Raw genomic sequence first — 27,453 nt, forward strand, 5'->3', positions numbered from 1 at the left:
TGGGAACAGACCAATGTGACACCTGGAGAGGAATCTACCAAGATGTGCGATAAGTCTTGGAAGCCTGTGTTGCATACTTCACAGAAAGGATAACACACCCTTCCCCTTTGGCAGGCTTTGAGGTGCTGGTTGGGAAATGGTATGTCGCTGAGGGGATGGAACTTACGGGAGCAAGAATTTAGACCAGAAAACAATAAAGATAATTTGTCTCCTGCATATAATGTTGAGAGCCAGAATCCATCTTCCCCATCATCTCCCTACCTCCCACACTGACCTATCCTAGATAAAAGAGCATCAGGAGCTTGATTTTGCCATGACCATATTGAACTGTTTCCACCCCGGTTCTTGGATGATAAAAACCTGAATTTGCATGAAAACAGATTAGTTTAGATGTAATATTCTTTTGGGAATAGTGCTGAAATTATCAAAATTTTTGGCCAACCAAAGATGGTGTCTGCCTTCTTTCCAGAACCTAGCTCAGTGTCATCCGTGTAATTACCACGCACACACAACTTAATGTACATCCTTGAGTCTCACTTTTCAAGACGTTTAGTTATGGAGAGAATAAGACAAACCCTCTGCTGACCTGTGGAGTCATCTCTGTATGGGATCAAAATCTTGAAAGATTTTAGCTTTTGGTACTATGGGTATTCTTTGAGGGCCTCCACTCCCTTTTTTAAAAAAGATCTGCCAACCCTAGAGACTTCCATTTTGTAAAATTTCAGAAAATTCTATGGACTTCAGTTTTACATGTTAGAAAACCTTTTTAGAAAATCCAAATTATTCTATTTCCAGGTTAACAATATAAGAAAAACTGACTAAACAGATGAATATTCACCTAAAATACAGTTGTTATCACCAGTGTATTCTGACATATGATTGTCATTATGAATGTAATTTTACATGTTCACATTTTTCATTCCCCATAATGTAAAATAGCACAGGAAAAATTTTATCTAATACATCTTGCCAAGCTGACTCCCCACCTGTAATCAGCTTATCTCCAGAGGGTGGAATTGGAATGCTTGGGTATATGTGGGCCGGTTAGATTCTCTTTTCCTAGAGACCTGCACATAGACACACAGACACACTGAGACACACACATACCACATGGACACACAAAGACACAGACACAGACAGACACACCTACACATACACTCTCTCTCTACATTTAGACTCATTATTGCTGAAAGACCTAAACACTCCCCGCTAACTCCCCTCAGTCACATGTCAAAGGTGAAGAATAATTCTCTGGTCAAAAGAACTTGAGTCTGGAACTTTTGCCCTCAGCACTCCTACATGCTTCCCCCATTGTTTCTTACATGGGACAAAGTGACAAGGGTGGAGCTCATGCCATACTTCCTCCTCCAAGGACAGCTCAGAATCTGGCCCTGAACTCTTTTAGATATCTTGGTAACTAGGCTGACATGCAGCATTCCTGGGGAATGTATAGGAAGGAGGTGAATGGCACCTATCATTTATTGAGAGCCTTTTATGAGCCAAGCACTATGTGAAGTGGTTTCTATACATTATATGATGTAATCATCATGACAACCCAGTGAGATATGTACTATCATCTTCTCCATTTTACAGATGGAGAAACTGAGGCTCAGAAAGGTTAAGTAACTTGCCCAAGGCCACAAAGCCAGTAGGTGGCATAAAATGTCCAGGACTATTAAAGAATTCTACATATTCCATGCTGTTTACCACTGTGCAGTATTCTGCCTTGCAAATGAGAACTATAAGCCCCACCTCCACACAACAGAGAAGTTAATTCAGGAGTGAATTCTAAACATTTCAACCAGAATTCTTCAAAAATTGTTTCAGGACTAGATGCTAAGTAACTGCTCCTAAAGGATATTTACAATCATAAACACAGTAGAATTTGCATAATTATGCTGCTAAATATACACATGCCATTTTAAATATAACTGCCCTAGCTAGTATATTAGCACAATTATGCAGAAATAGGGGAAGAAAGAGGACAGCATTCTTGGTAGACTTCATTTTTTTAAATGCATCTGAGTACTATGTCAAAGAAAAATGTTAAAAACAGGAACATCAGAAACAATTACTGAAGCACAAAATTATAGTCCATTGTCTCATCTATACCATGATGTTATTTAGAAATGCTTAATCTGTGTAAGTATTGTTAAAGAGTTTTCAACCCCTTAAAGCTTAACTTCATGAGAACAGGGTCGTATAAAGAACCAATCCAATTTCTGTGCAATTTCATAATATTAAAAAGCAAATAAATATGAGAGTGTTTTTCATATGAGAGTCTCAAGTGACATTTTACATCGAAGATGTGAAGCTGCAAAAACGCCAGTGGGAGGCAGAGAAATCGGTGGCTGTGCTTTCTGTTGGCACTGCTGGGTTCTTATGCTGTTCTGAAGAGCACTTCAATATAATAGCCCAAATAACTGTGGGATGTTAGAAATCAGAGGGAAAAATTCTTCCTTCCACATGCATACTTTGAAGACATCCAGTGGTAGCTTTTTTGAAGGACCATGATTTGGTAACAGCTCTGTTGACTTGAAAATAGCTCGCTCAAGACTAAGTAATTGAGTCTTCAGTCTTATATTTAGTCACATACCTTGTGCTAATGAATTTGGCATTTCTTTCTTTCTAAAGATGCTTCAATGAGCATCTAGTAATAATAAATTGCATGTAGAATATCTGGAGAACACGGTATCTATGGTATAACATTCTTGTGATGGTAGGGGTCTCCTCCCAGGAATACCAGGGACTTTGGGGTACAGTGACAGATCATAGCTGCTTTGACTTTCAGAACAGCCATTCTAGTGTCTGAGCTTCTAGAAAAGAAAGCAATCTTGAGTGATGAAGTGGTTTTATCCAAGTGACTTCCATTCAGCTAGGACTCCAAGTAGAGAATAGTCCTAGTGACCAGGAGAGACTGCCCAAGGAGACCGTGTGTGACAAATGGCTTAGTGCCTGAGGCTCTGTCTTCTCTAGGTTGTAAAATTACTTCATTAAACAGCATCATTATTTCTATTCATGGCACATAAAACAGCTCTTAAGAATTGTAAAATTCTGGGACATTTATGTTTTGCTATTTTCTATTTGTAGTTTGGATCATATACTGTAATGTAAAATACCTTTAGTGAAATAACACTCAAAATTCAAGAGTGCTTATCGCAAAGTGACTACCTTGCCTTCGAAATATGTAACAGATTCCTCCAAATTGATTTTTCAGGACCCAGTAAACTTGAACTGAGATTGTATTTTTACACTATTCTATACCTAGAGCAGCTACATTCAACAAATTAGCATAGAGTTACACTAGGAAGAAAAATTTTGCCCATTCCGAGCACCTATATCTACAGAAAAGCAAGCAACTTGAGTTTCTATTGTGATTTTTGAGGCATGGTAGACTTAGCAGAACCTTCTGTGTACAGGAGGTAGCCCACATGGCAACTGGCAGCTTGTGTCTGCTGTTAATCATTTCACATCACTTTCTCATTTTATGAGGATTCAATGTTACTATGTTGGTAACTTTTAGGGGTGAGATGGATCCTTGGTTAAACAGTTGATCAAATGAAAGTCTAAATTCAGATTTATGTCATTGAAAAATGTTCACTGCGACTGGAAGACCTTTGAAGATTTCCTAAACCATGCTTTATCCTCCTAGAGGACAGTCAGTTTGGATGATGGGAAAAGAAGGATTACTTGCTTTCCTTTCTTGCTGGTATAGTAAAAAGTGAGCCACATCAGCGATATCCTAAGTAGTTACAGTTAGCATCTCAGTAAAGCAGAGTTTCTTAACCTCTGCAGTGTTGTCAGTTTGGGCCTGATAATTTGCTGTAGGGGGCTGTCCTGTGCATTGTAGGATGTTGTCTTAGTCCATTCTGTGTTGCTATAAAAAATACCTGAGACTGGGTACTTTGTAAAGAGAAGAGGTTTATTTAGCTCATGGTTCTAGAGGCTGAGAAGTTCTAGGGCATGGCCCTAGCTTCTGGGAAGGCCTTTTGTGCTGCATCATAGCATGGCAGAGAAGGTCAAGGGAGAAGTGAACCCAGGCAAAGAGGGAGAAATCTGAGGGGGGTCTGGTTTCCTAACAACTCACTCTCATGGGAACAAATTCATTACTGATAGAATGAATCCAATCTCTTAAAAGCGAGAGCAAGAAATCACTCACTACATTGAGAACAGCATGAGGCCCTTCATGAGGGATCTGCCCCCATAACCCAAACACCTTCCACTAGGCCCCACCTCCCAGCACTGCCACGTGGGGGATCACATTTCAACATGAGTTTTAGTGGGGACAAACCATATCCAAACCATAGCAGATGTTTAGCAGCATCTCTGGCCTCTACCCACTGGAAGCCAGTAGCAAATACCAACCACCAATCCTGACCTAGCCAGGATAATCAAAGACATCTCTAGATATTGTAATGCCCTGCCCAGGGGGGCAAAATGCCCCAGCTTAGAAACGTTGCTCTAAAGGAAATTTGAACTTTTTCTACTTTTAATAAAATAGAGAAATGAAAGAATACCCCATGTTCAAGCAATGTAAATTGTGACATTCATAAGGCAAGGACCAGGACAGTTATTACCTCCATTCTGCCCTCCTCCTCTTGATAAAGCAACTCATTATTGATAGAGCTTGCTATGACTACCTTCGGGTCAGTCAATCTGCTCATCAACAAGTTGTTCAGAGGCAGTAACTTGTAATGGACTTCCAAGCCAGAGTGCCTGTTCTAACACTTGCCAGCAGCTGGGACCTTTGACAAAGTACCGAATCTTGCCCTGCCTCCATTTGCTCAACTGTGACATAGAGATAATAATAGTATCTACCCCATAGGATGCAACAACTTATTACAGTTCAGTGTGTTATGGCAGCCTGGGATATACTAAGTGGCTGAGAGTTTCTAGTTTGAGCAAAGCACTCTACTAAGTGCTACTAAAGAGGAATGTAAATACACAGAGTTGGCAAGGATGAGGAACTCCCCGAAGAAGCAGGGAGAGACATTTCTGAATATAATATCAGAAAACACGTAAGGCGAGCAAGGGTGAGAGAATTAAACTAAATGTGAACACAGAATAGAATGAGCTGGGCTTACAGATCCAAATTAGAATGTTTAGAGTATCAAAACTGCTTTTAAGTTCATTTCAGGAAAGTAGCCAGGGTTGCACATCTGCTTAGGTCCAGGGGCAAAAAGACAAGCTAGGTTCAGGGCATCCTTTTAAAACTGCATCTGAGCCATAAGACTGAAGATAAGACAGCTAAGCCAGGTATGCGTGAAATCATTAGGTTATCTGTTTTGATGCCTAATAGTGCTTGACTGATTCAGCTCTTGTCTGAATTGCTTTTTCATGTAGCTGTAATTATGGATCAATAAATGTTTATTGAGCCGCTCTTATGTGCTTAGCTGTGGACTGGATGATTTGCTGCATACAAAGAAACTGAGATATGGTTCCCATACACCAGGAACATAAACCATGAAGACAGTCATAAAATATTAAAAGCTTAATATAAACATATAAGCTTTGTCACAGTTTAAGTACAGGAAGCTTCGGAGTTACAAATGCCTACTGAATACCTGTTTTTGAGAAACAACCACAATCATTGAATTTCACACTTGATATTTCTTTTGGCTTTGGTGATGCCCAGGGATGCTCTTCTTGTCAATCCTGAGAGTGACAATGTCTCCTTGTGAGTCAGAGAGGAGAGAAGGGGACATGCCAAGTCACATGGCACCCCCAGAGGCTTGAGCTCCAGAGAAAGATCTCTTCCCAGCTTCCCAAAGTCCAGCTTGGAAGTCAGGACACGTTTTCCTTGAAAACAATGAGGAACAACGACAGGACTAATAATACATTGTAGGGTAAAGAGGCTTCCATGGGCCAGCTGGAAATCCAACCACCATTTATTTCAAGTTCTAAACAATGAAAGTACAAGTAAACTTTTCAGTGACAAGCCTGCCATAATTTGGGGTCTGCTTGTACATAATTAATTCCAAAGAAGTGATACAGACGGTAATTGCTATGAATTCAGAAAAGGGAACATTTTCCAAAAGTTATGTGGGTCTCAGAGCCTTCTTGAGAACATTGAGATGGTCTAGAATTGAGGGCATGTACGTAATGAAAAGATGTCATTTGGAAAAGACCAACTAGTCTCTATCCAAAATTTGCTATACTTTTACCATCATGGTACCTATAAAAATGACACCTCGATATGATGTTTTGCCAGTCTCAGAAATCAAGTGCTGACCAACTGAATTGTTATTTCATTCACAGGAATGGAATTTCATGGTTAAGTCATATTTGCTAGTTATTCCTTAGACTCCTGAGTTCAGGCAACAGATATTTGATAAACATACTAGACCAACTAACAAATTTATGCAGCTAGCTCTATTCTTACACCAGGGATACTCTGTCAGAAATGCCAATGGAATAGCAGCCACAAGGTCTGTGTGCTACTTTAAACAAATCAATATCTCAAAAGGAAAAGGCATCGTCTGTCACTAATTAGATCAAATTAAAATGTGCTGCTGTATCTCCTTTGAATATTCATGAGGTGCTGTCAATCAGAAGCCCTAAGTCTGAGACCAGAAACTTAAGCCAGAAAAAACTAAATACTGTGAGATTCAGATAACTCCGTCCTTTGCCAACTAGAACTTCTTCAAAGAGAAGAGGAATAGCTTAGGTGCAGAGTAAGCCTCCTGAAAAGATGACAAAATCAGCTTAATGCAGAATCGTGGGGTTCCCACCCAACCTAAAGATGGATCGTCAAAATAGCCCAGGAGCTGATAATCCTAGACTCTGTTGACACACAGGACACATAGTTTAGCCTCTCTTGTGATTTACTTGTCCTTCTGTCTGGCGGAAACCATGGAGATTACACTTGTCCTTATTTGAATTCTGGACTTCATTTTTCATGAATGAAGTGATTCAAAAAATACAGCTGGGTCTAAGCATGAATTCCAACTTTCAAAAATCACAGATCTTAAAAAGTCTGTATTGAACTGGGTGCAGTAACTCATGCCTGTAATTCCAGCATGTTAGGAGGCTGAGGCAGGAGGGCCACTTGAGCCCTGGAGTTCAAGACCAGCCTGGGCAACATAGTGAGATCCCATCTCTACCAAAGACTTTTTGAAAAATTAGGTGTGGTGGCACATGCTTGTAGTCCTAGGTGCTCAGGAGGCTAAGGTGGAACGATCACTTGAGCCCAGGAGTTGGAGGCTGCAGTGAGCTATGATTGCGCTACTGCACTCCAGCCTGGGCAACAGAGCAAGATCCTGTCTCAAAAAAAAAAAAAAAAAAGTCTGTATATACTCATGCAGGGCCAACTTGTATCACCAGTAAATACTTCCTCTGTCTCCTTGTCCATCCTCGAAGCTAAAGAGACCTTAGAGAATACTGGGTCCTAATAGCTGACTTTACAGCAGGAGAAACAGCAAGGAGACTTCCTAAAGGTCCAAGGATGGGAGCTACTCTAGTTAAATGACATTTCACTATCCTGCTGCCTTAAGGGTGGCTCCAGCCATTGCTCTTGACCTCACAGCCACCCACTGGGCCACTCCACCTCCATCTCTCACCTGACTTGCTACAGTGGTCTCCCAAAAGGTCTCCCCACTCAGTCCCTGCCCACCTTCCACCTGTTCTCATTGGGGAGGCCAGAGTGACCCCGTTAAAACGTGAGACCTTTCATGTCGAGCCTCGGCTCAGGACTCGCCGTGGCTCCCCTCACATTTTGTCTTTGCAAGCACAAGTAACTAAGACAAAACAAAAAGGAAATGCACTAGAGAGACCAAATATAGCAAATGTTTTTTTCTTTTCCCTAAGAGTCATTGTTTTATTTCTTTTGAGTCCACCCTAAGATTTACAGCTCTAAAGCAGGCGAGAGTGGGGAGTTCATTTCCACAGTCACCATGAGGTCCACTCAAGAGACCATCTCTCCTGACACCGTCTCTCATTTGAAGGTAAATTAGCTGGCCGTGTTCAGCTGGCCCATAACATGAAGCAACTGCTATTCCTACCTGTTTGTACCTGTGCAAAAAATGAGATGTCAATTCCAGAACACAAATGTTCCAGATTAGCCTCAGGGAAGAGAAAGAAAATGCAAAATAGGTGATTTCATAAAGCAGGGTGTAGGCTTGCCCTGGGGAGTGGCGGCTCTAGGCACCCAGCAGAGAGCCAACAGGAAGTGAAGTGCCTCACCCTAGATGTGAGTCACTAAGGGAGGCAGCTCAGTGCCACAGAGAGCCCTGGATCCGAGAGAGCCTGCAAGCTAATTGATCTGTTTCCCTAAGAAAAGCCCTGCCTGGCTAAGCCTCAGTGTCTTTTGTCCTAATAAGGGGATGATAATCTACTCAAGAGTTCTGTGCAATTTTTATTTTTATTTTTATTTTTATTATATTTATGTGTATATATATGTATATATATGTGTATATATGTGTGTGTGTGTGTGTGTATATATATATATATATATTTTTTTTTTTTTTTTGAGACAGTCTCACTCTGTTGCCCAGGCTGGAGTGCAGTGGCATGATCTCGGCTCACTGCAACCTCCGCCTCCCGGGTTCAAACAATTCTCCTGCCTCAGCCTCCCAAGTAGCTGGGATTACAGAAGCCCACCACAGTAGCCCAGCTAATTTTTTGTGTTTTTAGTAGAGACAAGGTTTCACCATGTTGGCCAGGCTGGTTTTGAACTCCTGACTTCAAGGGATCCGCCCACCTCGGCCTCCCAAAGTGCTGGGATTACAGGTGTGAGCCACCGTGTACGGCCTATTTTTATTTTTCAATGTATTATTATTTTAGAGATGTGGTCTTGCTCTGTCACCCAGGCTGGAACGCAGTGGTGCAATTATAGCTCACTGCAGCCTCGAACTCCTGGGCTTAAGCAAGCCTCCCCCACCTCAGCCTCCCAAAATTTGGGGATTACAAGTGTGAGCCACTGTGCCTGGCAAAGGGACAAGTTCTGTGCAATTTAAATGAAAATAGCTATTAGATCACTTTGTGTACTGGAAAGTTTTCTATGAATAAATTTTCATTGACATAAAACCATGAAGCCATAGAGTTGTGCCAGCCCTTCGGATCTGAGGGGGATTGTGTCCTTATTCCTGACTTGGGGCTGTTTCCTGGTCCCAACCAGAACAGCCTACACAGAAAGTGAACTGTGAAATAGATTAAAGGCTGCCTGGAGCCTTCCCTAAGTGCATTTGCTTTGCTGGGCAGAGCACTGCTAGAACCTGGGAAGCCAATTGTGCATGCAGGGAACACCAGGCCTGGGTGGGACTGAGCTTGGACCTCCTGGTTGGACCTGCCCGCCTTTTTTCATGTTGTTTTTTTTTAATAGCTTCAGTCAAGATCACAGACCCAGAATGGGAAGAGCTATGGGATTTATGTAAATCCCTTCCAAGCAGAAACTTATGTAATTCCAGGATTCTAAGTGAGGCTGGATTTCTGTGGGTAGTGGGTGTGAGAGAATGGGTACCCCTGTTTAACAAGGGGTAGGGGCCTTCTGAGACTCTTTCCTCTACAGAGTAAGGGTTCGTTCAGCCTTTTCCGTGGCCTGCCAAGAACTCAACTCCATGTTCCCTCACTTCCTGTAATTGACCTTGTCCAGGACTTTTTGACCTTGGAGAATTCACCTTTGCTCTTTCTGCTGCTTCGTGCATTCTTCCACCAAATGTCTAACTGACTGGCTCCTCTCCAAACTCAAGGCTTTGCCAAATGCCACCAGCTCAGGGAGGCCTTTCCTGGCCATGACACTTGAAGTTGCAACACTCCCCTGCCGTCTCCTGTGCCCCAAATGTAAGTTCCATGAGGGCAAGCCCTGTGCTTTTACCACCATATCCCCAGCATCTTGAGCTGTGCCTGGCCCAAGAAATATTTGTTGAATGAATGAATTTAAAGGGATATCATGAAGGCTTACACATCCTCAATGGTTTACAGGTTATAATGTGCTTCGCTACACATTTTTCTCATTTGCCCTCATTTTGATGTCTCTGTAGGGTAACAGCCTTTGGGACAGGTAAGGCAATTGTTTTCCCAATTCGATGGTTAAGGAGCGGAGACCCAGAGACGTTAAGTGACTTCTGAGTGGAGATTTGTATCTCCCCGTGGATGTCTGTTAATGAACTTGAATGCAGCATGCCCAAAAATAAAGTCCTATCTTCCCCACATCAGGTAACAACAGCTTCATTCATCTAGTCACTCAGGCCAAAAGCCTTGGTGTCATCTTGATTGCTGTCTCCCCAACCCTGCGTTTGGACACCCAGACCCAGAGAACAGTAAGATCTGTACTCAGAGGTTTCCTGGCTCCAGCCATTGCTCTCAGCCTCACAGCTACCCATTGGGCCAAGCCACCTCCAGCTCTCACCTGACTTGCTGCAGTGGTCTCCCAAGAGGTCTCTCCACTCAGTCCCTGCCACCTTCAGCCTGTTCTCAGTGGAGGGGGCCAGAGTGACCCTGTTAAAACATGAGACCTTTCACGTCCAACCTCAGCTCAGACTTCCCCATGGTTCCTATCACACTCAGGGTCAAAGTGAGAGTCCCTAAGATGACACACAAGTAGGGAGAATGCCCTTCTCGGCTGGACTGGGACAGCTCCAGGGTATCCCTATTGTCCTTGTACAATACTTGCAATGACCAATGGCTCCCCTGTCCACTTTCTGAAGTATCCTGGTGTGGAGAATAAATGATTTGATTCCCCTTGCCACAAGCCCTGGACAGGTCAACCGTCTGCCCCTCTGACATCATTTCAATCACCCTCCCCTTCCTTCCTTCACTGCAGGCACACTGGCCTCCCCAGCTCTCCTCAGTACTGCCAGGCATGCTCCTGCCTTGGGCAGAGGGTATATGTGTGAGTGCACCTGCCCTTCCCACAGCCTAGAAGGTTCCTACTCCAGACAGCACACATGGCCTGCTCTCTCACTTCCTTAAGGTCTTTATTCAAAAGTGACTTTCTCAGTGAAGCCCTGTGTGCTCACCCTGCATAAAATTTCAGCTCTTCTTTCTACTCTCTTCCCAGATTTTTTTTCTCCTTCATGTTCGTTGGTGTGTAAGGTTTATCATCTATTTCGCTAATGGTCAGTAGAATGTAACCTCCATGTAAGCAAGGAGTTTTGTCTGTTTTGTTCATGTCTATGTCCTTAGTGCCTGGAGCATTCCCTAGTATGCAGTAGGTGCTCAATAAATGTCAGTTGGATTAATGGCTGAAAGAAAGGTCACCGCTGTAAGGATGGAGTCAGAGAACAAACACAGTTAATTCCTGGTCCACTGTTTTTGCTTCCACTAAATTGTATTTGGTCTACGGCTTCTCTGCTTGCCCTGGAACCCTGCTCAGAACACTGCTCCCTTCTCCTTCTTCTTCTCCCTCCGGATAAATTCTGCCATTCTTTTCAGCATCATTCACATCTCACCTATTATAAGAACTTGTTCTTCCCCAGCCTATTGCTCCGTCTCCACCATCCAGGAGTACCTTATTGATAGCACTGAGCACAGAGGAACCCCACAGAATTCTGGCTGGGCTGTAGCCACCATGCCCACCCAAGCCAAGTCATCCGAAGCCTAGGATCAGAAAGAAAGACATCAGCATCAGTGACTCTCAGCGCCCGTCATGGTGCTCACGTGCAAAGTGATGGTGGAAGTGAACTGAAATTGACATGATAATCAATCGTCTCCCGAGGCCGTGAAGAAAATAAACAGCATCCCTAGGAGTATATGAATAACTATTTATTAGAGAGAATACCATCATCGCCACAGCATTCCCTTTCCACATCTCATTGCCAGTTTTCATTCTGTCAACACCTCAGTGAATTTATGAAGAAAGATTAGAAATAGCTTTTTCCTCCAGATCCTTGTAAATGGAGCTTCATTTTTGCCTGTTTTTTACAGGTGTCCTTAAATGTGTCTATCTTCATGCATTGTAAGTGAAATGCAGAACATTTTAGATGAGCCCCTTTGTTAGGTTACAGACTCTTTCCTGACTTGGGAAAAGTGCCTAATGAGAATTTCCCCCAACTCTGTCTCCTTGAAGATTACCAGAAGGAGAGGACATAGGAAGAAATAGAAGGGGCACAAGGGGCCTTTTCTTCTCATTTATTACCCTCCTCTGTCATTCAGAAAGCAACGTCAGTATAGCATGGAACAGCAAGGTTGAAAAATAGCCCAGATGCAATGGGGTTCAGTTGGGATAATGTTGAAAGTATTCAGGGTCCAACCTGGGTAAGAGGCAGGAGAAATGACCAGAGACTGTTCAGACAGTATCGAAGGTGGAGAAAGTAAGGCCAGGCTACAGATAAAGAAATAGTTTGTATGAATAAGAGAAATGAAGACAACAAAAAATCGCCATACTTAGAGGGGGTCTTGGAGTTTCAGATCTAGACAGTAACACCATTCTGAGTTAGAATTCAAGGTCAGAGGATGGCTGTAAAGATTTTGAGGCTGTATAGTGCCAAATTTCTGTAGGGGTTGTAAGTATGGATGTTGAAGCTACAAAGGATGGCAGCTGGGGTATGGTGGATGGGAGCACCAGGGATGGGAGGGGATTTCCTGGGTAGTGGCAGGGAACTTAGGGATGAGATAGTCAAGAATTCCAAAGCAGGGGAGATACTGAGACATTAGACGAAACAAAAGATTGAAGTGCTTTTTAGGGGAGACAGAACATAGCCAGTCTTCTTGCTCATGCCATAAGCACAGGGCCCGGGGAGAAGAAATGGCAGCCCTGACCGCCAACTACACCAGTGTCTCCCAAATAGATCTAAATGTGTTAATGAGAAGTTAAATGTATTGGGAGTTTGGGGAACAATGTCTTTAGTTACACAGCTTTTCCACCAATAGGTTAACTTCTGGCAGAAATAGAAAGGTCATTGCTTAGAGTCACATTTGAAGCTTTACCACAAATTCAGACAATTTAAATTCCTTTGTTTTGTTGAACTCATCTGAAAACAAGAGTCTTTACTTACTTTGGGGTTTGTTTTCCTCATACCAGAGTCAGGGCATGAACAAACAAGGGCATAGCCTCGCTTTAAACCTGTTCACTATTGCATCCTGGAAAAATGCCTTCGGCACTGCCAAGATCAAAGAGTTTTAGTTCAGATAGACTGCTCCTAGAGAAAAAGAAATTGACATTGTCAAAGAAAGGCATGCCTGGGAAAGGGGGTGCAGTGCCTCTGCTGGGTCCACGGCAGCTAGCACGTTACCTAGCACGTATTAAGGGCTCAAAAATATTTGTTGATTGACTCATTGGCCATGTAACACTTTCTGGGTGGGGGAGAGAGATGACAGGGAATGAGCAGGAATACAAAGAAAAAAATTGCAAAATTTAGAACTAGAAGCAAATGGAGGAACCATCTAGTAGGGACTCTCAGAAGGCCAGAATACTGCAGTTGTTACTGACTACAGTGGGTTGAGGCTGCAGTGAGCTATGATCATGCGTGCTGTACTCCAGCCTGGGAACAGAGTGAGACCTTGTCTCAAAAAAAAAAAAAAGTTCTATAAATGGAGTCACTGGATGAAAATCATCCCCTAACTGGTTAGGAAGGTTGATGCTTCAGACTAGGGGCTAATCACATCAGCTCGGCTAGCTGGTTTCAGCCATCTTCTGTAATATGTCTTCTGGATACTTAAGAACAAATCCTTTGGGATTCTTAATAGGGGAATCGCCAGCTTCATATGCTACTGACTTGTTTCTTAATAGCCATTCATTTACTTAGATATATAATAAGGACTTAATTCAGGCTTAGTGACACTTTGGTCAGTACAAAGTCTCTAGTCAAAAAAAAAAATCAAGGTGAAACTTGAATCAAAAAGTTATATAAGTGGGCCAGGCGTGGTGGCTTATGCCTGTAATTCCAACACATTGGGAGGCCGATGTCGCTTGAGTCCAGGAGATCAAGACCAGCCTGGGCAACATGGTGAAACCCCATCTCTACTAAAAATACAAAAGAATTAGCCAGGCGTGGTGGTGCGTGCCTGTGGTGCCAGCTACTTGGGGGGCTGAGGTGAAAGGATCTCTTGAGCTCAGTGAGTTGAGGCTGCAGTGAGCTATGATCATGCCACTGTACTCCAGCCTGGGAATAGAGTGAGACCCTGTCAAAAAAAAAAAAAAAAAAAAAAGTTCTATAAATGGAGTCATTGGCTAAAAATCATCCCCTAAACACAGATTCTTTTTTTTCCTTTTCTGTGTTCCAAAGACAGAACAGACCACCAACAGTATGAATTTTGCTTCGTCTTCACAGACAGACATGGAGCTTGCAGGAAAGTTGTTTAGAGTAATCGGACTTTTAACACTGGAAACAGCATTTCCCTGAATTTGACTTGAGTTTTTTTATTAATATTATGTTTGGATCATGAGAAGACTCATTCAGCCAGGCTGACTTAAGACATTAAATGACTAGTTAACCATATACACTAATCACATAAATATGGTTTGTGGAATGATATAAAATGGTTTATGAAATCATTTTTAAGCCATCTTTTCAACAGTAATTGTATCAGTCCTGTCATATTTTAAACCAAGCGATATTGGCAAGAATGAGCCTAAATGTCTTTCATATTCTGATGATGAGCATGAAAAATTGCCACTGCAATAAAATGACAGGGTTGTGTTCATTTCTCTTCTTCCATGACACTTTGCTTTCTTCCCTTTCAACTTTAAAACACACTTCCTAACATTTCATCATGGGAGAAGGCTGCATAAGTTTCCAGTTGCTGTAATTTACTTAAACCATAAAATTGTTTCCAGATTACCAACCATAAAATGGAAAGACAATCTTATTTATGAATGTATAAATCAGATAATGTCCCCGAAATGAATCCTGAAACCAGACACACTTTGACGATTAAATAGGAGGGAAAATGTTTTCTCATTACCATATGTCAAAAGAATTGTATTTTTGTGAAGTGGCTTAGGTCAAGACAGTAGAGCATACACTTGTATTCGGTGCTCTGTGTGCTCCCACCCAGGAGAGAATGGCTTCCCCTCTACTGTCAAGCATCTGAACTCTCCAGGGGGGATGTCAGATGAGAAGCCACCTGACTCAGTATCTCTGATGCAGCGTGTCTCTTTCCTGGTGGCCTTGCAGGTGACATACCCTGAACGAGGCCATCCAGGGAGCTTTCACTCCTTTCCTCACAGATACAAAAAGGCAAGCCAAGCATGTGGGTACCTGGAGTGCATATAGCCTTTTGTTCTAAAAGCACCCAGACTCATCCCAGACTGTTCTGCAACTCTGTCAATATCAGCCTTAAAGAAGAATAGGATGTTGTTTGGGAGTTGTCTCTCTCTGCACCCTAAAACTATTATCTGGTGGGAGCTCAGGGTAGAAGCTGAGTACTCACTGAGCCAAGGAACATGCCGAAGGTGTGTCTGCAGCTCCCCAGACTTCCATGTGTAGATGACGTGGTCTGTGTTGTGACATTCTATAGTTCTAACCTCGAGGATGAATCAGTAGAGGAGCAGCAATATTGTTTATCCAGAATGATTCAGGTGCTTTGTTTCTTTTTTTTTTTTCCTTTTTTTTTTTTTGGAGACAGAGTCTCGCTCTGTCGCCCAGGCTGGAGTGCAGTGGTGCAATCTCTGCTCACTGCAACTTCTGCCTCTGGGGTTCAAGTGATTCTCCTGCCTCAGTCTCCTGAGTAGCTGGGATTACAGTCATGTGCCACCACACCCAGCTAATTTTTGTATTTTTAGTAGAGACGGGATTTCACCATGTTGGCCAGGCTGGTCTCAAACTCCTGACCTCAAGTGATCCACCTGCCTTGGCCTCCCAAAGTACTGGGATTACAGATGTGAGCCACTGTGCCCAGCCTGTTTTGAATTTTAATGCTGATGCTCTCCTTTGTTGGACGATGTAATGAAACCTGTTGACCAGACTGGAAGCAGAAAGAAGGCTGGTCTAGCCCTAACCAGCATTGTTCTTGTGGCCAGCGATGGAATCCCAGGACTCCCCTCTGCCATTTCCCTCTTAGCAGAGTCTCATTTAGTCTCTACATAAATGAGACCTACCTATTTCTTGCATTTCTTAATATTACTGTCTTCTGCATGTACTAAGGTTGTCATCATGCCTTCCTATCCCACACTCCAGCTGTACAGAACCCTTTAAGCAACTTCCTTACCAAAGCTGTCTAGACTCTAAAAATGCCACGTTACCTTTTTTTTTTCTTAAAGGAATATCCTTTGCATTTGCCTAGGATTGAAGAAAAGCAGTAAAGTGGTACATCTCAAGGTAGCCCTGAATGCACCTCTGCTCTTAGTGTCATTCATTTTACTCCAGCACCACTGCGGATAGAGTCCCTGTGGGACGAATGAGGACACTGGGCAACTTCCACCTGGGGCTGAGCATTCTTCCGAGGAAGTCATTCATTTCCCAAGAGTGTGTGCAAGTGTGTGCCCCCCCCCCATGTGGCAGGAAGAGTGACCAACCACCACTCCCATTTTTTCTGAGATGCTACTGTGACTTGGATCAATAAGCTTGACATTGCCGATGGATATTCACTAACCTGCTTTCCTTATTTGAATTTCTTACCATTGTTTCTCTTTGATATGTGGACTATTTTATGGCAAAGAGGGAGCCAAGGTATGACTGAAATGCTATATGGCTGAGAGGTTTAGCATCAACTGGTGTACCTGGAAACATTTGCAAATCACTCCGTGGAGATATATTTCCACACTCACCGTTTGAGATTTTTTATTTCCATTCTATTACAGCAGAGAGACCATACTATTAATACTTAAAATTGCTTGGTGTTTTTTTTCCTCCTTGGTGGATTTGCAACCTTTAACTATCCAGACTGCACGACTTATATACAAGAAACTCAATATTGTGACAGACCTTCAATTTTAAACTAAAGAAAACGCATGGAGTTCTGATATCAGAAGCTTGCAATTACAAAATTAAGATCAGTGTTACATATGGCACTGAGAGTTACATTCCAAAGGCAAAACTCAAGGCCGCAATGCTTGAGTTGGACAAAATTACCCTTGAATATCATCTTGATTGTAATAAAATTCAGGATGCAGATGCACCATCTCTCAAAAAGAGCACACCTTAATCAGTCGGCTTTTTCTAGTAGAAGAACAGGCCATCATTACTTTTTTTTTTTTTTTGAGACAGTCTTGCACTGTCGCCCAGGTTGGAGTGCAGTGGCGCGATCTCAGCTCACTGTAGCCTCCACCTCCCAGGTTCCCGTGATTCTCCTGCCTCAGCCTCCCGAGTAGCTGGGATTACAGGCACGCACAACCACACCCAGCTAATTTTTGTATTTATAGTAGAGACAGGGTTTCACCATGTTGGCCAGGCTGGTCTCGAAGTTCTGACCTCAGGTGATCTGCCCACCTGGGCCTCCCAAAGTGCTGGAATTACAGGCAGGAGCCACCGTGCCCGGCCAGACCATCATTACTTTTTCCACTGACAATCAGATAAATTAGCCAGCTTGTATTTAATAGTGTAAGAATATACTGTTTGCAGCACGGGAATCCCCACCACTCACAAACCCAGAGGCCTGTGGGACTGAGATCCGCAGTGAGGAGTGAGGTCCCCTCTCTTATCTCAGGCTCATGCAAGGACACTCACTCATGGGAGATAACAGCACAGGCAATGCCCATGCCATATACATTGTTCTCCTCTCTCTCCTTTTCCTGTTTTGAACTAACAAATATGCATAATTGAATTCACACGAGGTGACATGTGAAGCCTCTATTCACTTACTCGTATTGTTGTTTTTAACAATGTGTTGAAAACATGGCAATAGTTCTGCGAAACGTCCATTGTCTGAGCTCTAGAAATGTGAGCCTATTTCAAATGCCAGCTAAACTGTAATGAAGTATCAAAGAGCCCTGGAGAGAGAGGAACAGTATCTGTATATGGACATCATTGGGAAATTTTTCATTAACATCTTGAGACGGCCAAGCTGTTAGGGATATTCGTGTTCCTGCGTGATTCTATAAAAACCTCCAGGCTAAAGTTCCTATGACATTAGATCTAACATCATCTACCTTCAAATACATGGGTTTTTTTGTTTTGTTTTGTTTTGTTTTGTTTTGAGACAGAGTCTCACTCTTTTGCCCAGTCTGTAGTTCACTGGTGCAATCTTGGTAGTAGAGACAGGGTTTCACCATGTTGGCCAAGCTGGTCTCAAACTCCTGACCTCAGGTGATCTTCCCACCTCGGCCTCCCAAAGTGCTAGGATTACAGGTGTGAGCCACCGTGCCCGGCCGGGTTTCCGTCATATTTCTCTATGGTCTAAAGAAGAGACATGTTTGTGTTGCCCCTAAGCTGTGACACAAGTGTTACTACCCACACAGCAAACATCTCCATCATTTACACCAAAACCACTCAGCAGCCTCCCAGCTGAGGTGTACGGCATAGAAATGTGTGCAGCTAGGTGAGATCTGGCCTGGGACACTGCGAATGCTAGGGAACAGCCCTTTTGTGCAAGGTGAAAGAAAGAAAGCAGGGCAGAAAGACTCAAAAACATAGGATGTGCCAACAGGAGTGTTTCCGAGGGAGATGTTTTTCAGTTGGTCCGTGCTGTGTCTTTTTTTAGCCAGTCAGGTCACTGGCTTGATACTGAACACCAATCACGAATCTTGACCTGAGCTAAGGATGTGCGGCTCTTCATGTTCCTGAGCCAGGTTGCTCTTCATGTTCCTGAGCCAGGTTGGGTGAACTTCCACGGCCTTCTAGGTGGTACCTTTTATAACCCTCAGGTGGTGCATTCACCCGGACAAACCGGTCTGAAAGTCAATAAAGCTTTAACAAACAATTCTCTTGTTTTACAGAGAGAGGATGCAAGCCATGGAGAAACAGATTGCCAGTTTAACTGGCCTTGTTCAGTCTGCGCTTTTTAAAGGGCCTATTACAAGTTATAGCAAAGATGCGTCTAGGTAAAAAAGAAGAAAGCCAATGAAAAAAATAATTCAATCTGTTTCTCTTTTAATCATTAAGATACTTCATTCATTCAAATCTGTTTTCTTGTAATCATTTCAAGGCTGAAAATATTCACATCTCTATGGATCATGGGCGTTATTTTTTTGTTTTGGGGGGTTTGGTTGTTTTTTTTTTCTTTCCTCCTTCTGGTAATTCTTGGTCGAAAGTAACACTTTGGCCCAAGAAGGTAAATGGGCTTCCCAGTGCATGTGGCTTCATGGACCACTCACCGTGCAGTGCCTGCAACCACCACCCTTGCGTGTCCACGTCGCCATCATCTGAAAGTCACAAGTGAGCCTGGCTGCATTCCACCCCCAGTGTCAGGTGCACACCTGGGAAGCCTTTTCCATCCTGGCCAATTGTGATGCTGATGCTAAAATACCTTCATTGCTTAATCCCATCACTGCCAATTGCTTCAAATAGTGGATGGAATGGGCTTTAAAAAAAAAAAAAGGCATTTTGGAAACTGCATAGCTGACTCTCTTTTTCTTTTATTCAGCGAGAAAATGATGAAAACCACAGCCAACAGGAACCACACAGATAGTGCAGGTAAGTAAGTGTTTTTGGAGCTGTAGGAGGCCTGTGGGCTGCCTGGGATGAGCCCTGGCTGGTCTCAGAAATGTTTAACATTTCCCTAAGTCACGTATTTGGTATGATGTCAGAGGATTCCTAGATATTCCTGCCAATACTGAAATGCCACATTTATTCATTAATTCAGGGGCAAAGCACTGTATTCTCCCTTCGGTTTTCATTCATTTGCTCATTCATTTGTTCATCGATATGGCCACACAGTGGTCATCTTGCAGACACGGGGCTGCCTGCCTAGAACTTAGAATTCAGTGGGGAAGATGGAAATGGGACAAGTAATTTTATGTGTGTCAAGTGTTTAAAAGTGCAGGATAAATGTTTCACCAATAGGACTAGCCTATACCAAGGGCAGTCCCCAGACAAAGTGACACAAACTAAGCCCAGAAAGATGAAGAGGACTTAGGGGGAAGAAGGATTGTCCAGTCAAGGGAATTTAAAATTGTTCTAAGTGCAAAGTGAAGCCATCGGAAGGTTGTACACTGGGGAAGGACATCAGCCCAGCTGCAATATGGGGATGGATGAGAAGGGACAGTAGCCAATAAGGAATGACCAGTGTCCAGATGGGAGAAAAAGGAGTACTTGGCCTAGGGCCTACTTTTTATTTTATCTTTTTAATCTCATGACAGATGACAGGGCCTGCTTTTTAAATGCCAGCATTCCCCAGAAAGACAGCCCAGTTCTGTTAGTAGTGGCGTTCACTAGTATCCAGGTCTTTGCAATGAATGTCTCATCCAGCAGTCTCAAGCCAGGCCTCTGCAAGAAGATGAGGTCTTCCCTCTCATCGGGTTAGAAATAGAAATCCTTAGCAGGAACACATTCAGATACTAAATTACACAGAAAGCATATGGCAAGTTGGGTGAAACCCCAAATTTAGGGAAGCCACGTGTACTAGTTTTGTGCAGCACGGTAGAGTAGACAGAATTGGGGACTTCAGTTTAGGGCTCTGTTGGTCGTGGTTCTTCTCTGGCTGAGCACAATTTAGCTACAAAGCCAACAGGGCCGCTCTGCCATCATTCCTGATCCTGACGGGATTTGTTGTTTTGCTTAGAAATCAATCAGTGGCCTTGGCCAAAGCCAGAGAATTATTTCACGGAAATTGCTAAACTTGTCTTCAGAGCAATTGCCAGTTTGTTTCGGAGATACTTAATTCATTCATTTTTTAAAATGGATTGTAAACTTAGGGAGAAGAAAGGAAACTACTAATTACTAAAAGCTCCCATCCTTCTATAATCCATTCTAGAAATGATTCATATCTGAAAGCACTGCTCTAAGCAATATGTACGTGCTGTTTTGTATTCTCCTTTTATTTCTTTTTGCTTTATAGAGAAGAAGAATAATAATAAATATGTAGTGAGTGCTTCCTATGCACTTTTCATGCATTCACTCATGAACTCCTTACCGCAGCATCCAGGGAGAGGTACAGTTTTTATTCTCATGTTCCAGAGAAGAAAACTGAATGCACATCCACACACGTGACACACATCATCATAGTCCAAATGCCTCCCATTTTAACTCCTTTTATGTTAAGATGCCCCAGTCCCTTTAAAGATATATAGGTTGTTTCATTTCTTTGTTCTAAAAACTCTTGTCAATTTCTTTTCAAATGTGGGGAAAGGAGCCAGTGTCATTTCCTCAGATATATTTCCCAAAGTGGAATCGGTGGGTCCAAAGGGACAGTTCAGTGCCACTGGTGACATGCTGTTAGTTTTCTCTTCTGAATGGCTGAGTTGATTTGCAACGCCACTGGCAATGAGCACGTGGACTCACTCCCCACGTCTCTGCTAGGTTTGGACTTTCTCACTCTAACGTATCAGGGCGAGATATCGTCCACAGGGGCTTCGTTGCCATAGCAGCCTTGTATAGTGCACAAAATATAATAATTCTTACAGAATGCTAGGAAGTAAGCTACAAGACAAGTATTATCCCTGTTCTGTAGACAAGTAAATGGAATTATATAGAAGTCAAGGAACTCATCTGGCCAAGAGTAAAGGAAAACCCAGACTTCCTGGCTACTTATGGAATGTGTAGTTTACTGTGGAAAGAGAACAGATGGAACCTCCCATCTCAAAGGTTTTTATACTGCGCATTAGATCATTTAACACGCAAAACCCTATAAGGAAGATGTCATTACCCATATTTTACATGAAAAGAAACAGAAGCTCAGGGAGGTTAGGTTAGTTTTCCAAAGCGACACAGCTATTAAGAGTGACAGCCAGGCTGGGCATGGTGGCTCATGCCTGTAATCTCAGGACCTTGGAAGGCTGAAGTGGGAGGACTGCTTGAGGCTAGGAGTTTGAGACCAGCCTGGGCAATATTGCAAGACCCTGTCTCCACAAAAGATGAGCGTGGTGGTACATGTTTGTAGTCCCACATGCTTGGGAGGCTGAGGTGGGAAGACTGCTTGAGCCGGAGAGGTCAAGGCTGCAGTGAGCCGAGATCAAGCCACTGCACTTCAGCCTGAGTGACAGAGCAAGACCTTGTCTCAAAAAGAAAAAAAAGTGACAGCCTGACTGGCTGATAATTGAGTAGATAGTGGTGCCACTGGCTACAATTAGGCCCGTATTATAATGGACATTGGAGACTCAGAAGTGGGCAGGGTGGGAGGGGATGAGGGATAAAAAAAACTACAAATTGGGTACAAAGTACACCATTCAGGTGATGGGTGTGCTAAAATCTCAGACTTCTCCACTATACAATTCATCCATGTATCCAAAAACTACTTGTTCCTCAAAAGTTATTGAAATTATATATATAATCCAATTAGGCCCACAGAGACAGAAAGAGCTTTGTGGAAGACGAGTGGAAATAATGAATTTGACTTGTTTATGGAAAAGTTCAGTAGTGGCGTGAAGGCGTTGGTATGTGGATCTGAAGATAATGGTGTGCTGCTGATGAGGGTGCGGGAGACCTTGGTGGGTGGTGGTAGCAGAAGTGGCCTCCCTAGAAAGTATGTCCAGCAAGAAGAGAAGTGGACCCAGGGACACAACATATCAGGATTTAAAAGGTTGGCTGAGGAAGGAGTTAGAAAACAGATTGACCAAGACGGAGCAGCAGAAAGGGAAGAAGATCATAGAAAGTTTCAAAGTGACTAAAAGGAAAAGAAGTGGCTGACAAAGCTCAGTGTCACATTGAAGCAAAGGAGAGAGTCCACAGGGGTGACAACTAGAAGATCGCCGAAATGAACATAAAGAGCCATTTCAGAGAATGATGGAGCTATGACATGTACCAAATATAGGAGATTAAGAGGATATAGATGAAGATTTTTTTAAAAGAGTATAGATTCCATTAAGAAATTTGGTTGTGGCTTGGCGTGGTGACCCACGCCTATAATCCCAGCACTTTGGCCGAGGCAGGAGGATCGCTTGAGGCCAGGAGTTCAAGACCACCCTGGGCAACATGGTAAAACCCCATCTCTACAAAAAAATACAAAAACATTAGCCAGATGTGGTGGCACATACGCATAGTCCCAGCTTTGGAAGGCTGATGTGGGAGGATCACCTGAGACCAGGAAGGTTGAGGCTCAGGGAATTGCACCACTGCACTCAAGCCTGAGTGACAGAGCGAAACCATGTTAAAACAAAAAAATTTCGCTGGGTAAGTTATCATCTTAAACCAGTTATCAGCATTCAACTGTAACAACTAGTACCTAGTCTTCAGCCTTTTCCTCCATGGAATAAAAGATCAAGGGGAGGGAGGTACCTTGGTGGCCTCAGAATGTGTAAGGAGAAAGAGGTGTAGAAAGAATGTGTGATTTCCTTTGGCTGAGGAATTAGCAGAATGGTTCTTAGTAGCAAACAGAAGGTAGCACAGTGTCATCTTTGTTGGAGAAATACCTTGTTATCAGAAATGATATGGCATGTTGTGAGTGTGTGTGCGCCTATCCCTCAAAGAGTGCCTATCCCTCTCTGTCTGGGGAGTGATGATAAAGTAATTTGACTGATTCTGTAAGGAAAACTTCCAATGGATTGTGGTCAGAATCACTGACATTGGAAGGCACTGTTAACTTTAACATGCAGCTGTCATTGGAAATGTTATCAGATATGTTTTACTTGGTACTTTCATAGTTGGGGAATATCCTTTTGAACAATAGCAGAGATGACAAATCTTGCTCTTTTGAGGATGATTTTGATTTGAGGGGTGGAGGAACCACCAGAAATTGGTCAGAGCCATGACTGGTGATGTGAGTGACCATTTAGGCTTAGAAACATAACGTGGCTGGGCGCCGTGGCTCATGCCTGTAATCCCAGCACTTTGGGAGGCCGAGGCAGGTGGATCACCTGAGGTCAGGAGTCCGAGACTAGCCTGGATAACATGGTGAAACCTCGTCTCTACTAAAAATACAAAATTAACTGGGTGTTGTGGTGTGCACCTGTAGTCCCAGCTACTCGGGAGGCTGAGACAGGAGAATCGCTTGAACCCAGGAGGCAGAGGCTGCAGTAAGCCAAGATCATGCCACTGCACTCCAGCCTGGACAAGACAGAGCGAGACTCTGTCTCAAAAAAAAAAAGAAAGAAAGAAACATAACAAAAAGCTCGCTATCGGGTCTCCTGGAACTCCATTGTCAGTCCTTTAAAATGCCTTCTGGCCTGCTCCCCTGCTGCCTCCCCAAGAGGGCCATTAGAGGGGCTGGGAGACTGGACCTATTTGGATGGTCAGTCATGGATGAAGACCATGGGGTGCCAGCAGCATCCGCATCGCCAAGGCCAAGCAAGAAAGAGGATAGTTTCAGGGAGCTCCCTGGCTCATGAGCCACTTTGAGCTCCACTGGGGCCTGGCTGAGTTGTGTGTGCTGGAGCGGGAAAGGTTCCCGAAATGACTGAGCCAGGATGGAAAGACAGGGTACCACCACACTATAGCCACTCCAGGGTCTGCAAGTGGCCAGCAGTGCTCTGTCCTGCAAGGCCAGCCTGGCCTGTGACAAAGCTTTACAGGAAAGAGAACTGAACAGAAGTGTGTGTGTGCGTGTGTGTGTCTTTATTAGTAACACGGATCCAGCCTCTCCTCCAGGTACCTGTATCAGTAGAATTGCATTGTCCTTTTTAGAGTCCCCTCCTGAAGAATTTTTGCATCTTGCCTTATTTTCTTACTAAAGGAGTTGTGTGCAGACGCCCTCTTTCTTTTCATTTTGGAAATCTGAAGGGATTCAGGACAGTACCCAGTTCTTACTAATCTCCCCTTGGCGATTGGCTGAATCTCTGCCCAGAAATAAGTTGCATGTCCTTAGGTTACATTTGCCGTGCAGAAAATAGGCACATAAGCACTCTATATTAGGTCTCAGAATTTTAAAATTAGTTTTCTCTATTATAAAATTGCAGATATTCAGTATGCAGATTTTAGAAATACAAAAAATTGGCCGAGTGCGGTGGTTCACGCCTGTAATCCTAGCTCTTAGGGAGGCAGAGGCAGGAAGATAGCTTGAGCCCAGGTGTTCGAGACCTGCCTGGGCAATACGGTGAGACCCTGTTCTCAAAAATAAAAAATAAAAAATAGTAAACAAACAAACAAAAAACCTTATATTGGAAAAGCACAGCTGGAGATACCGTTAACACCTTGTTTTATACACTTCTAAGCTTTTCTCTATGCAAAGCTGTGTGTTTAAAAAAGCTCTACTTCCAGAGGTTAAGAAAAGAAAAAAAATTAAAATTAAAAAAAATAAACAAAATTGATCAATTGATAGATCAATCAGTGGATAGATAGATGGGAGCATAGGCAGCTCTGTGGCCTGTCTTCCTATGGCACCTTCTTACTAAACTTCTAGAATGTGATCATTGCACACTGCATACCATAACACTGTGTGATTCATATATATGCATATTTTTTGTAATGAGAGAATTAGGCCTTTTTAGAAATACCAGTCATCTGCATTGGGATGGGAGGAATAGCTTCGACTTTCCTTTGTGGCCTTCTGAGTTCTCTGATGTACTTTTCTCATAGGAACGCCCCATGTGTCTGGTGGGAAGATGCTCAGTGCTCTGGAGTCCACGGTGCCTCCCAGCCAGCCTCCACCTGTAGGCACCTCGGCCATCCACATGAGCCTGCTTGAGATGAGGCGGAGCGTGGCGGAACTCAGGCTCCAGCTCCAGCAGATGCGGCAGCTCCAGGTATTCCTCATGCACGGCGGCCTCCGTCTCGGTTGCCCTGAGCTCTTCCTACCTTCCTTTTCCTAGGGGCTCCGGGAAGACCTAGAGAATGCAGAACCATAGAAACAGCATGGCTTCCTCTCTCACACACACAATCCAGGTCTAGAGCCTTCCACTGCAACTATAGTCAATCTATAACCACTTCTTTTTTTTTTTTTTTTTTTTTTTGAGACGTAGTCTCGCTTTGTCCCCCAGGCTGGAGTGCAGTGGCGCGATCTCGGCTCACTGCAAGCTCCGCCTCCCAGGTTCACGCCATTCTCCTGCCTCAGCCTCCCGAGTAGCTGGAACTACAGGCGCCCGCCACCACGCCCGGCTAATTTTTTCTATTTTTTAGTAGAGACGGGGTTTCACTGTGTTAGCCAGGATGGTCTCGATCTCCTGACCTCGTGATCCACCTGCCTCGGCCTCCCAAAGTGCTAGGATTACAGTCTTGAGCCACCGCGTCCGGCCTACAACCACTTCTTTAAGCTGTGCGTACTTTTACGCAGGAAGAGACTCTAGGGCATTTGTTTTTGGAGAAGAGCGGAAAGGAGAGGGGCCCCGGGGAGCATGCCGACAGCCAGTGAAGGCTGACTTCTGACAGCTTGGAGTCTCCATCCTCCTCCACACTGAACGGGGACAAAGGTGGATAGTCAGCCAAGCTTTTTTTTTTTCATTTTTTTGCAAGGATCTGTGATGTATTTAGAACTATGAGTTTAGAATTGAAGATGAATTCATAAGGAAAAAAAGCCACCATGGTGATTTGTTACGAAAAACATCTGCATTTCATTCAGATACTGTGATCCATCCGTTCCTTGCTCTTTTCCATTGTTAAGGAATATATAAACTCTACGGGAATCAGGGTAAGTGACCCTTCAGGTCACGAATCTTGGTCAACAAATCCCATAAATCTGCCAAAGCAGAATAAGCTGTCTCCTGGGTAATAAGGAGGTAGAGATGTGCATCTCTGCATGAGACCACATATTTGCTCTGTGCACCTTCTCCCACCTCCCTGCCCTGGCTGGTAGGTTGGTCGTTGAGGATACAGTGCTGGCCTAGGCTCTATACAGATACCCTCCCTGACTTCCAGAAGTTCATAATCCAAATATTGCTAGAAGATAGGGCCAGGTGTCATGGCTCATGCCTGTAATCCCAGCACTTTGGGAGGACGAGGCAGGTGGATGACGAGGTCAGGACTTCGAGACCAGCCTGGCCAATATGGTGAAACCCCATTTATACTGAAAAAAATTAGCCGGGCATGGTGGGGTATGCCTGTAGTCCCAGCTACTAGGGAGGCTGAGACATGAGAATCACTTGAATGTGGAAGGCAGAGGTTGCAATGAGCCAGGATAGCACCACTGCACTCCAGCCTGGGCAATAGACCAAGACTATGTCTCAAAAAAAAAAAAAAAAAAAGATAAATGTATCCAGGATCCTGGAGCAGCCATGCGGATGCAACCTCCTGAGCCCTTTCCTCTAATAGGAAAAAGGCTTCCAATCGGTTCTGCTTCTTCAGCACAGCGACAGCACAAGCCCTATGTTGTTTAACCACCTAATGAAAGCTAAGAAAACAATTTCCCCTTGCCCTCTGCCTACCAGAAAACACACAGAAAGGCAGCTGGTTTGAGAGACCTGCCCCAAGGCCCCAGCATGGATCATGAGGGTTGCTAGAAGAGTGAGGGCTCTGATCTCCAAAGGCTACTCTGTCTCTTAGGCAACATCCCAGATACCTTGAACATCTGATGCAAATTCATTTAAATCTCCTAGTGAATCTCATCATCTGTGATGGCCCCATCCTTTGCATTAGCTTCCTCTCGCTTTGCAATTTTAAAGACACATTGCAATGA

General features: G+C 43.6%; 1 protein-coding gene across 21 annotated transcripts in view; it reads left to right on the top strand.

Moving 5' to 3' along the window:
• The window catches only part of KIAA1217 (KIAA1217 ortholog), a 342,128-nt gene that overhangs the window by 270,086 nt on the left and 44,589 nt on the right, over nucleotides 1–27,453 (top strand). For 15 of the 21 annotated variants that reach the window (XM_019035081.4, XM_055352009.2, XM_004049168.5 and 12 more), the window contains 2 exons: nucleotides 19,399–19,448; nucleotides 25,422–25,588. In XM_019035081.4, the coding sequence (XP_018890626.2) occupies nucleotides 19,399–19,448; nucleotides 25,422–25,588 (217 nt within the window). Of the gene's footprint in view, nucleotides 1–18,751; nucleotides 18,857–19,398; nucleotides 19,449–25,421; nucleotides 25,589–27,453 lie in introns of all 21 variants that reach the window. The other 6 variants (XM_004049166.5, XM_055351996.2, XM_055351994.2 and 3 more) reach the window with 1 other exon arrangement.

This window comes from Gorilla gorilla, chromosome 8, assembly GCF_029281585.2.
Source record: "Gorilla gorilla gorilla isolate KB3781 chromosome 8, NHGRI_mGorGor1-v2.1_pri, whole genome shotgun sequence".
Taxonomy (NCBI): domain Eukaryota; kingdom Metazoa; phylum Chordata; class Mammalia; order Primates; family Hominidae; genus Gorilla; species Gorilla gorilla.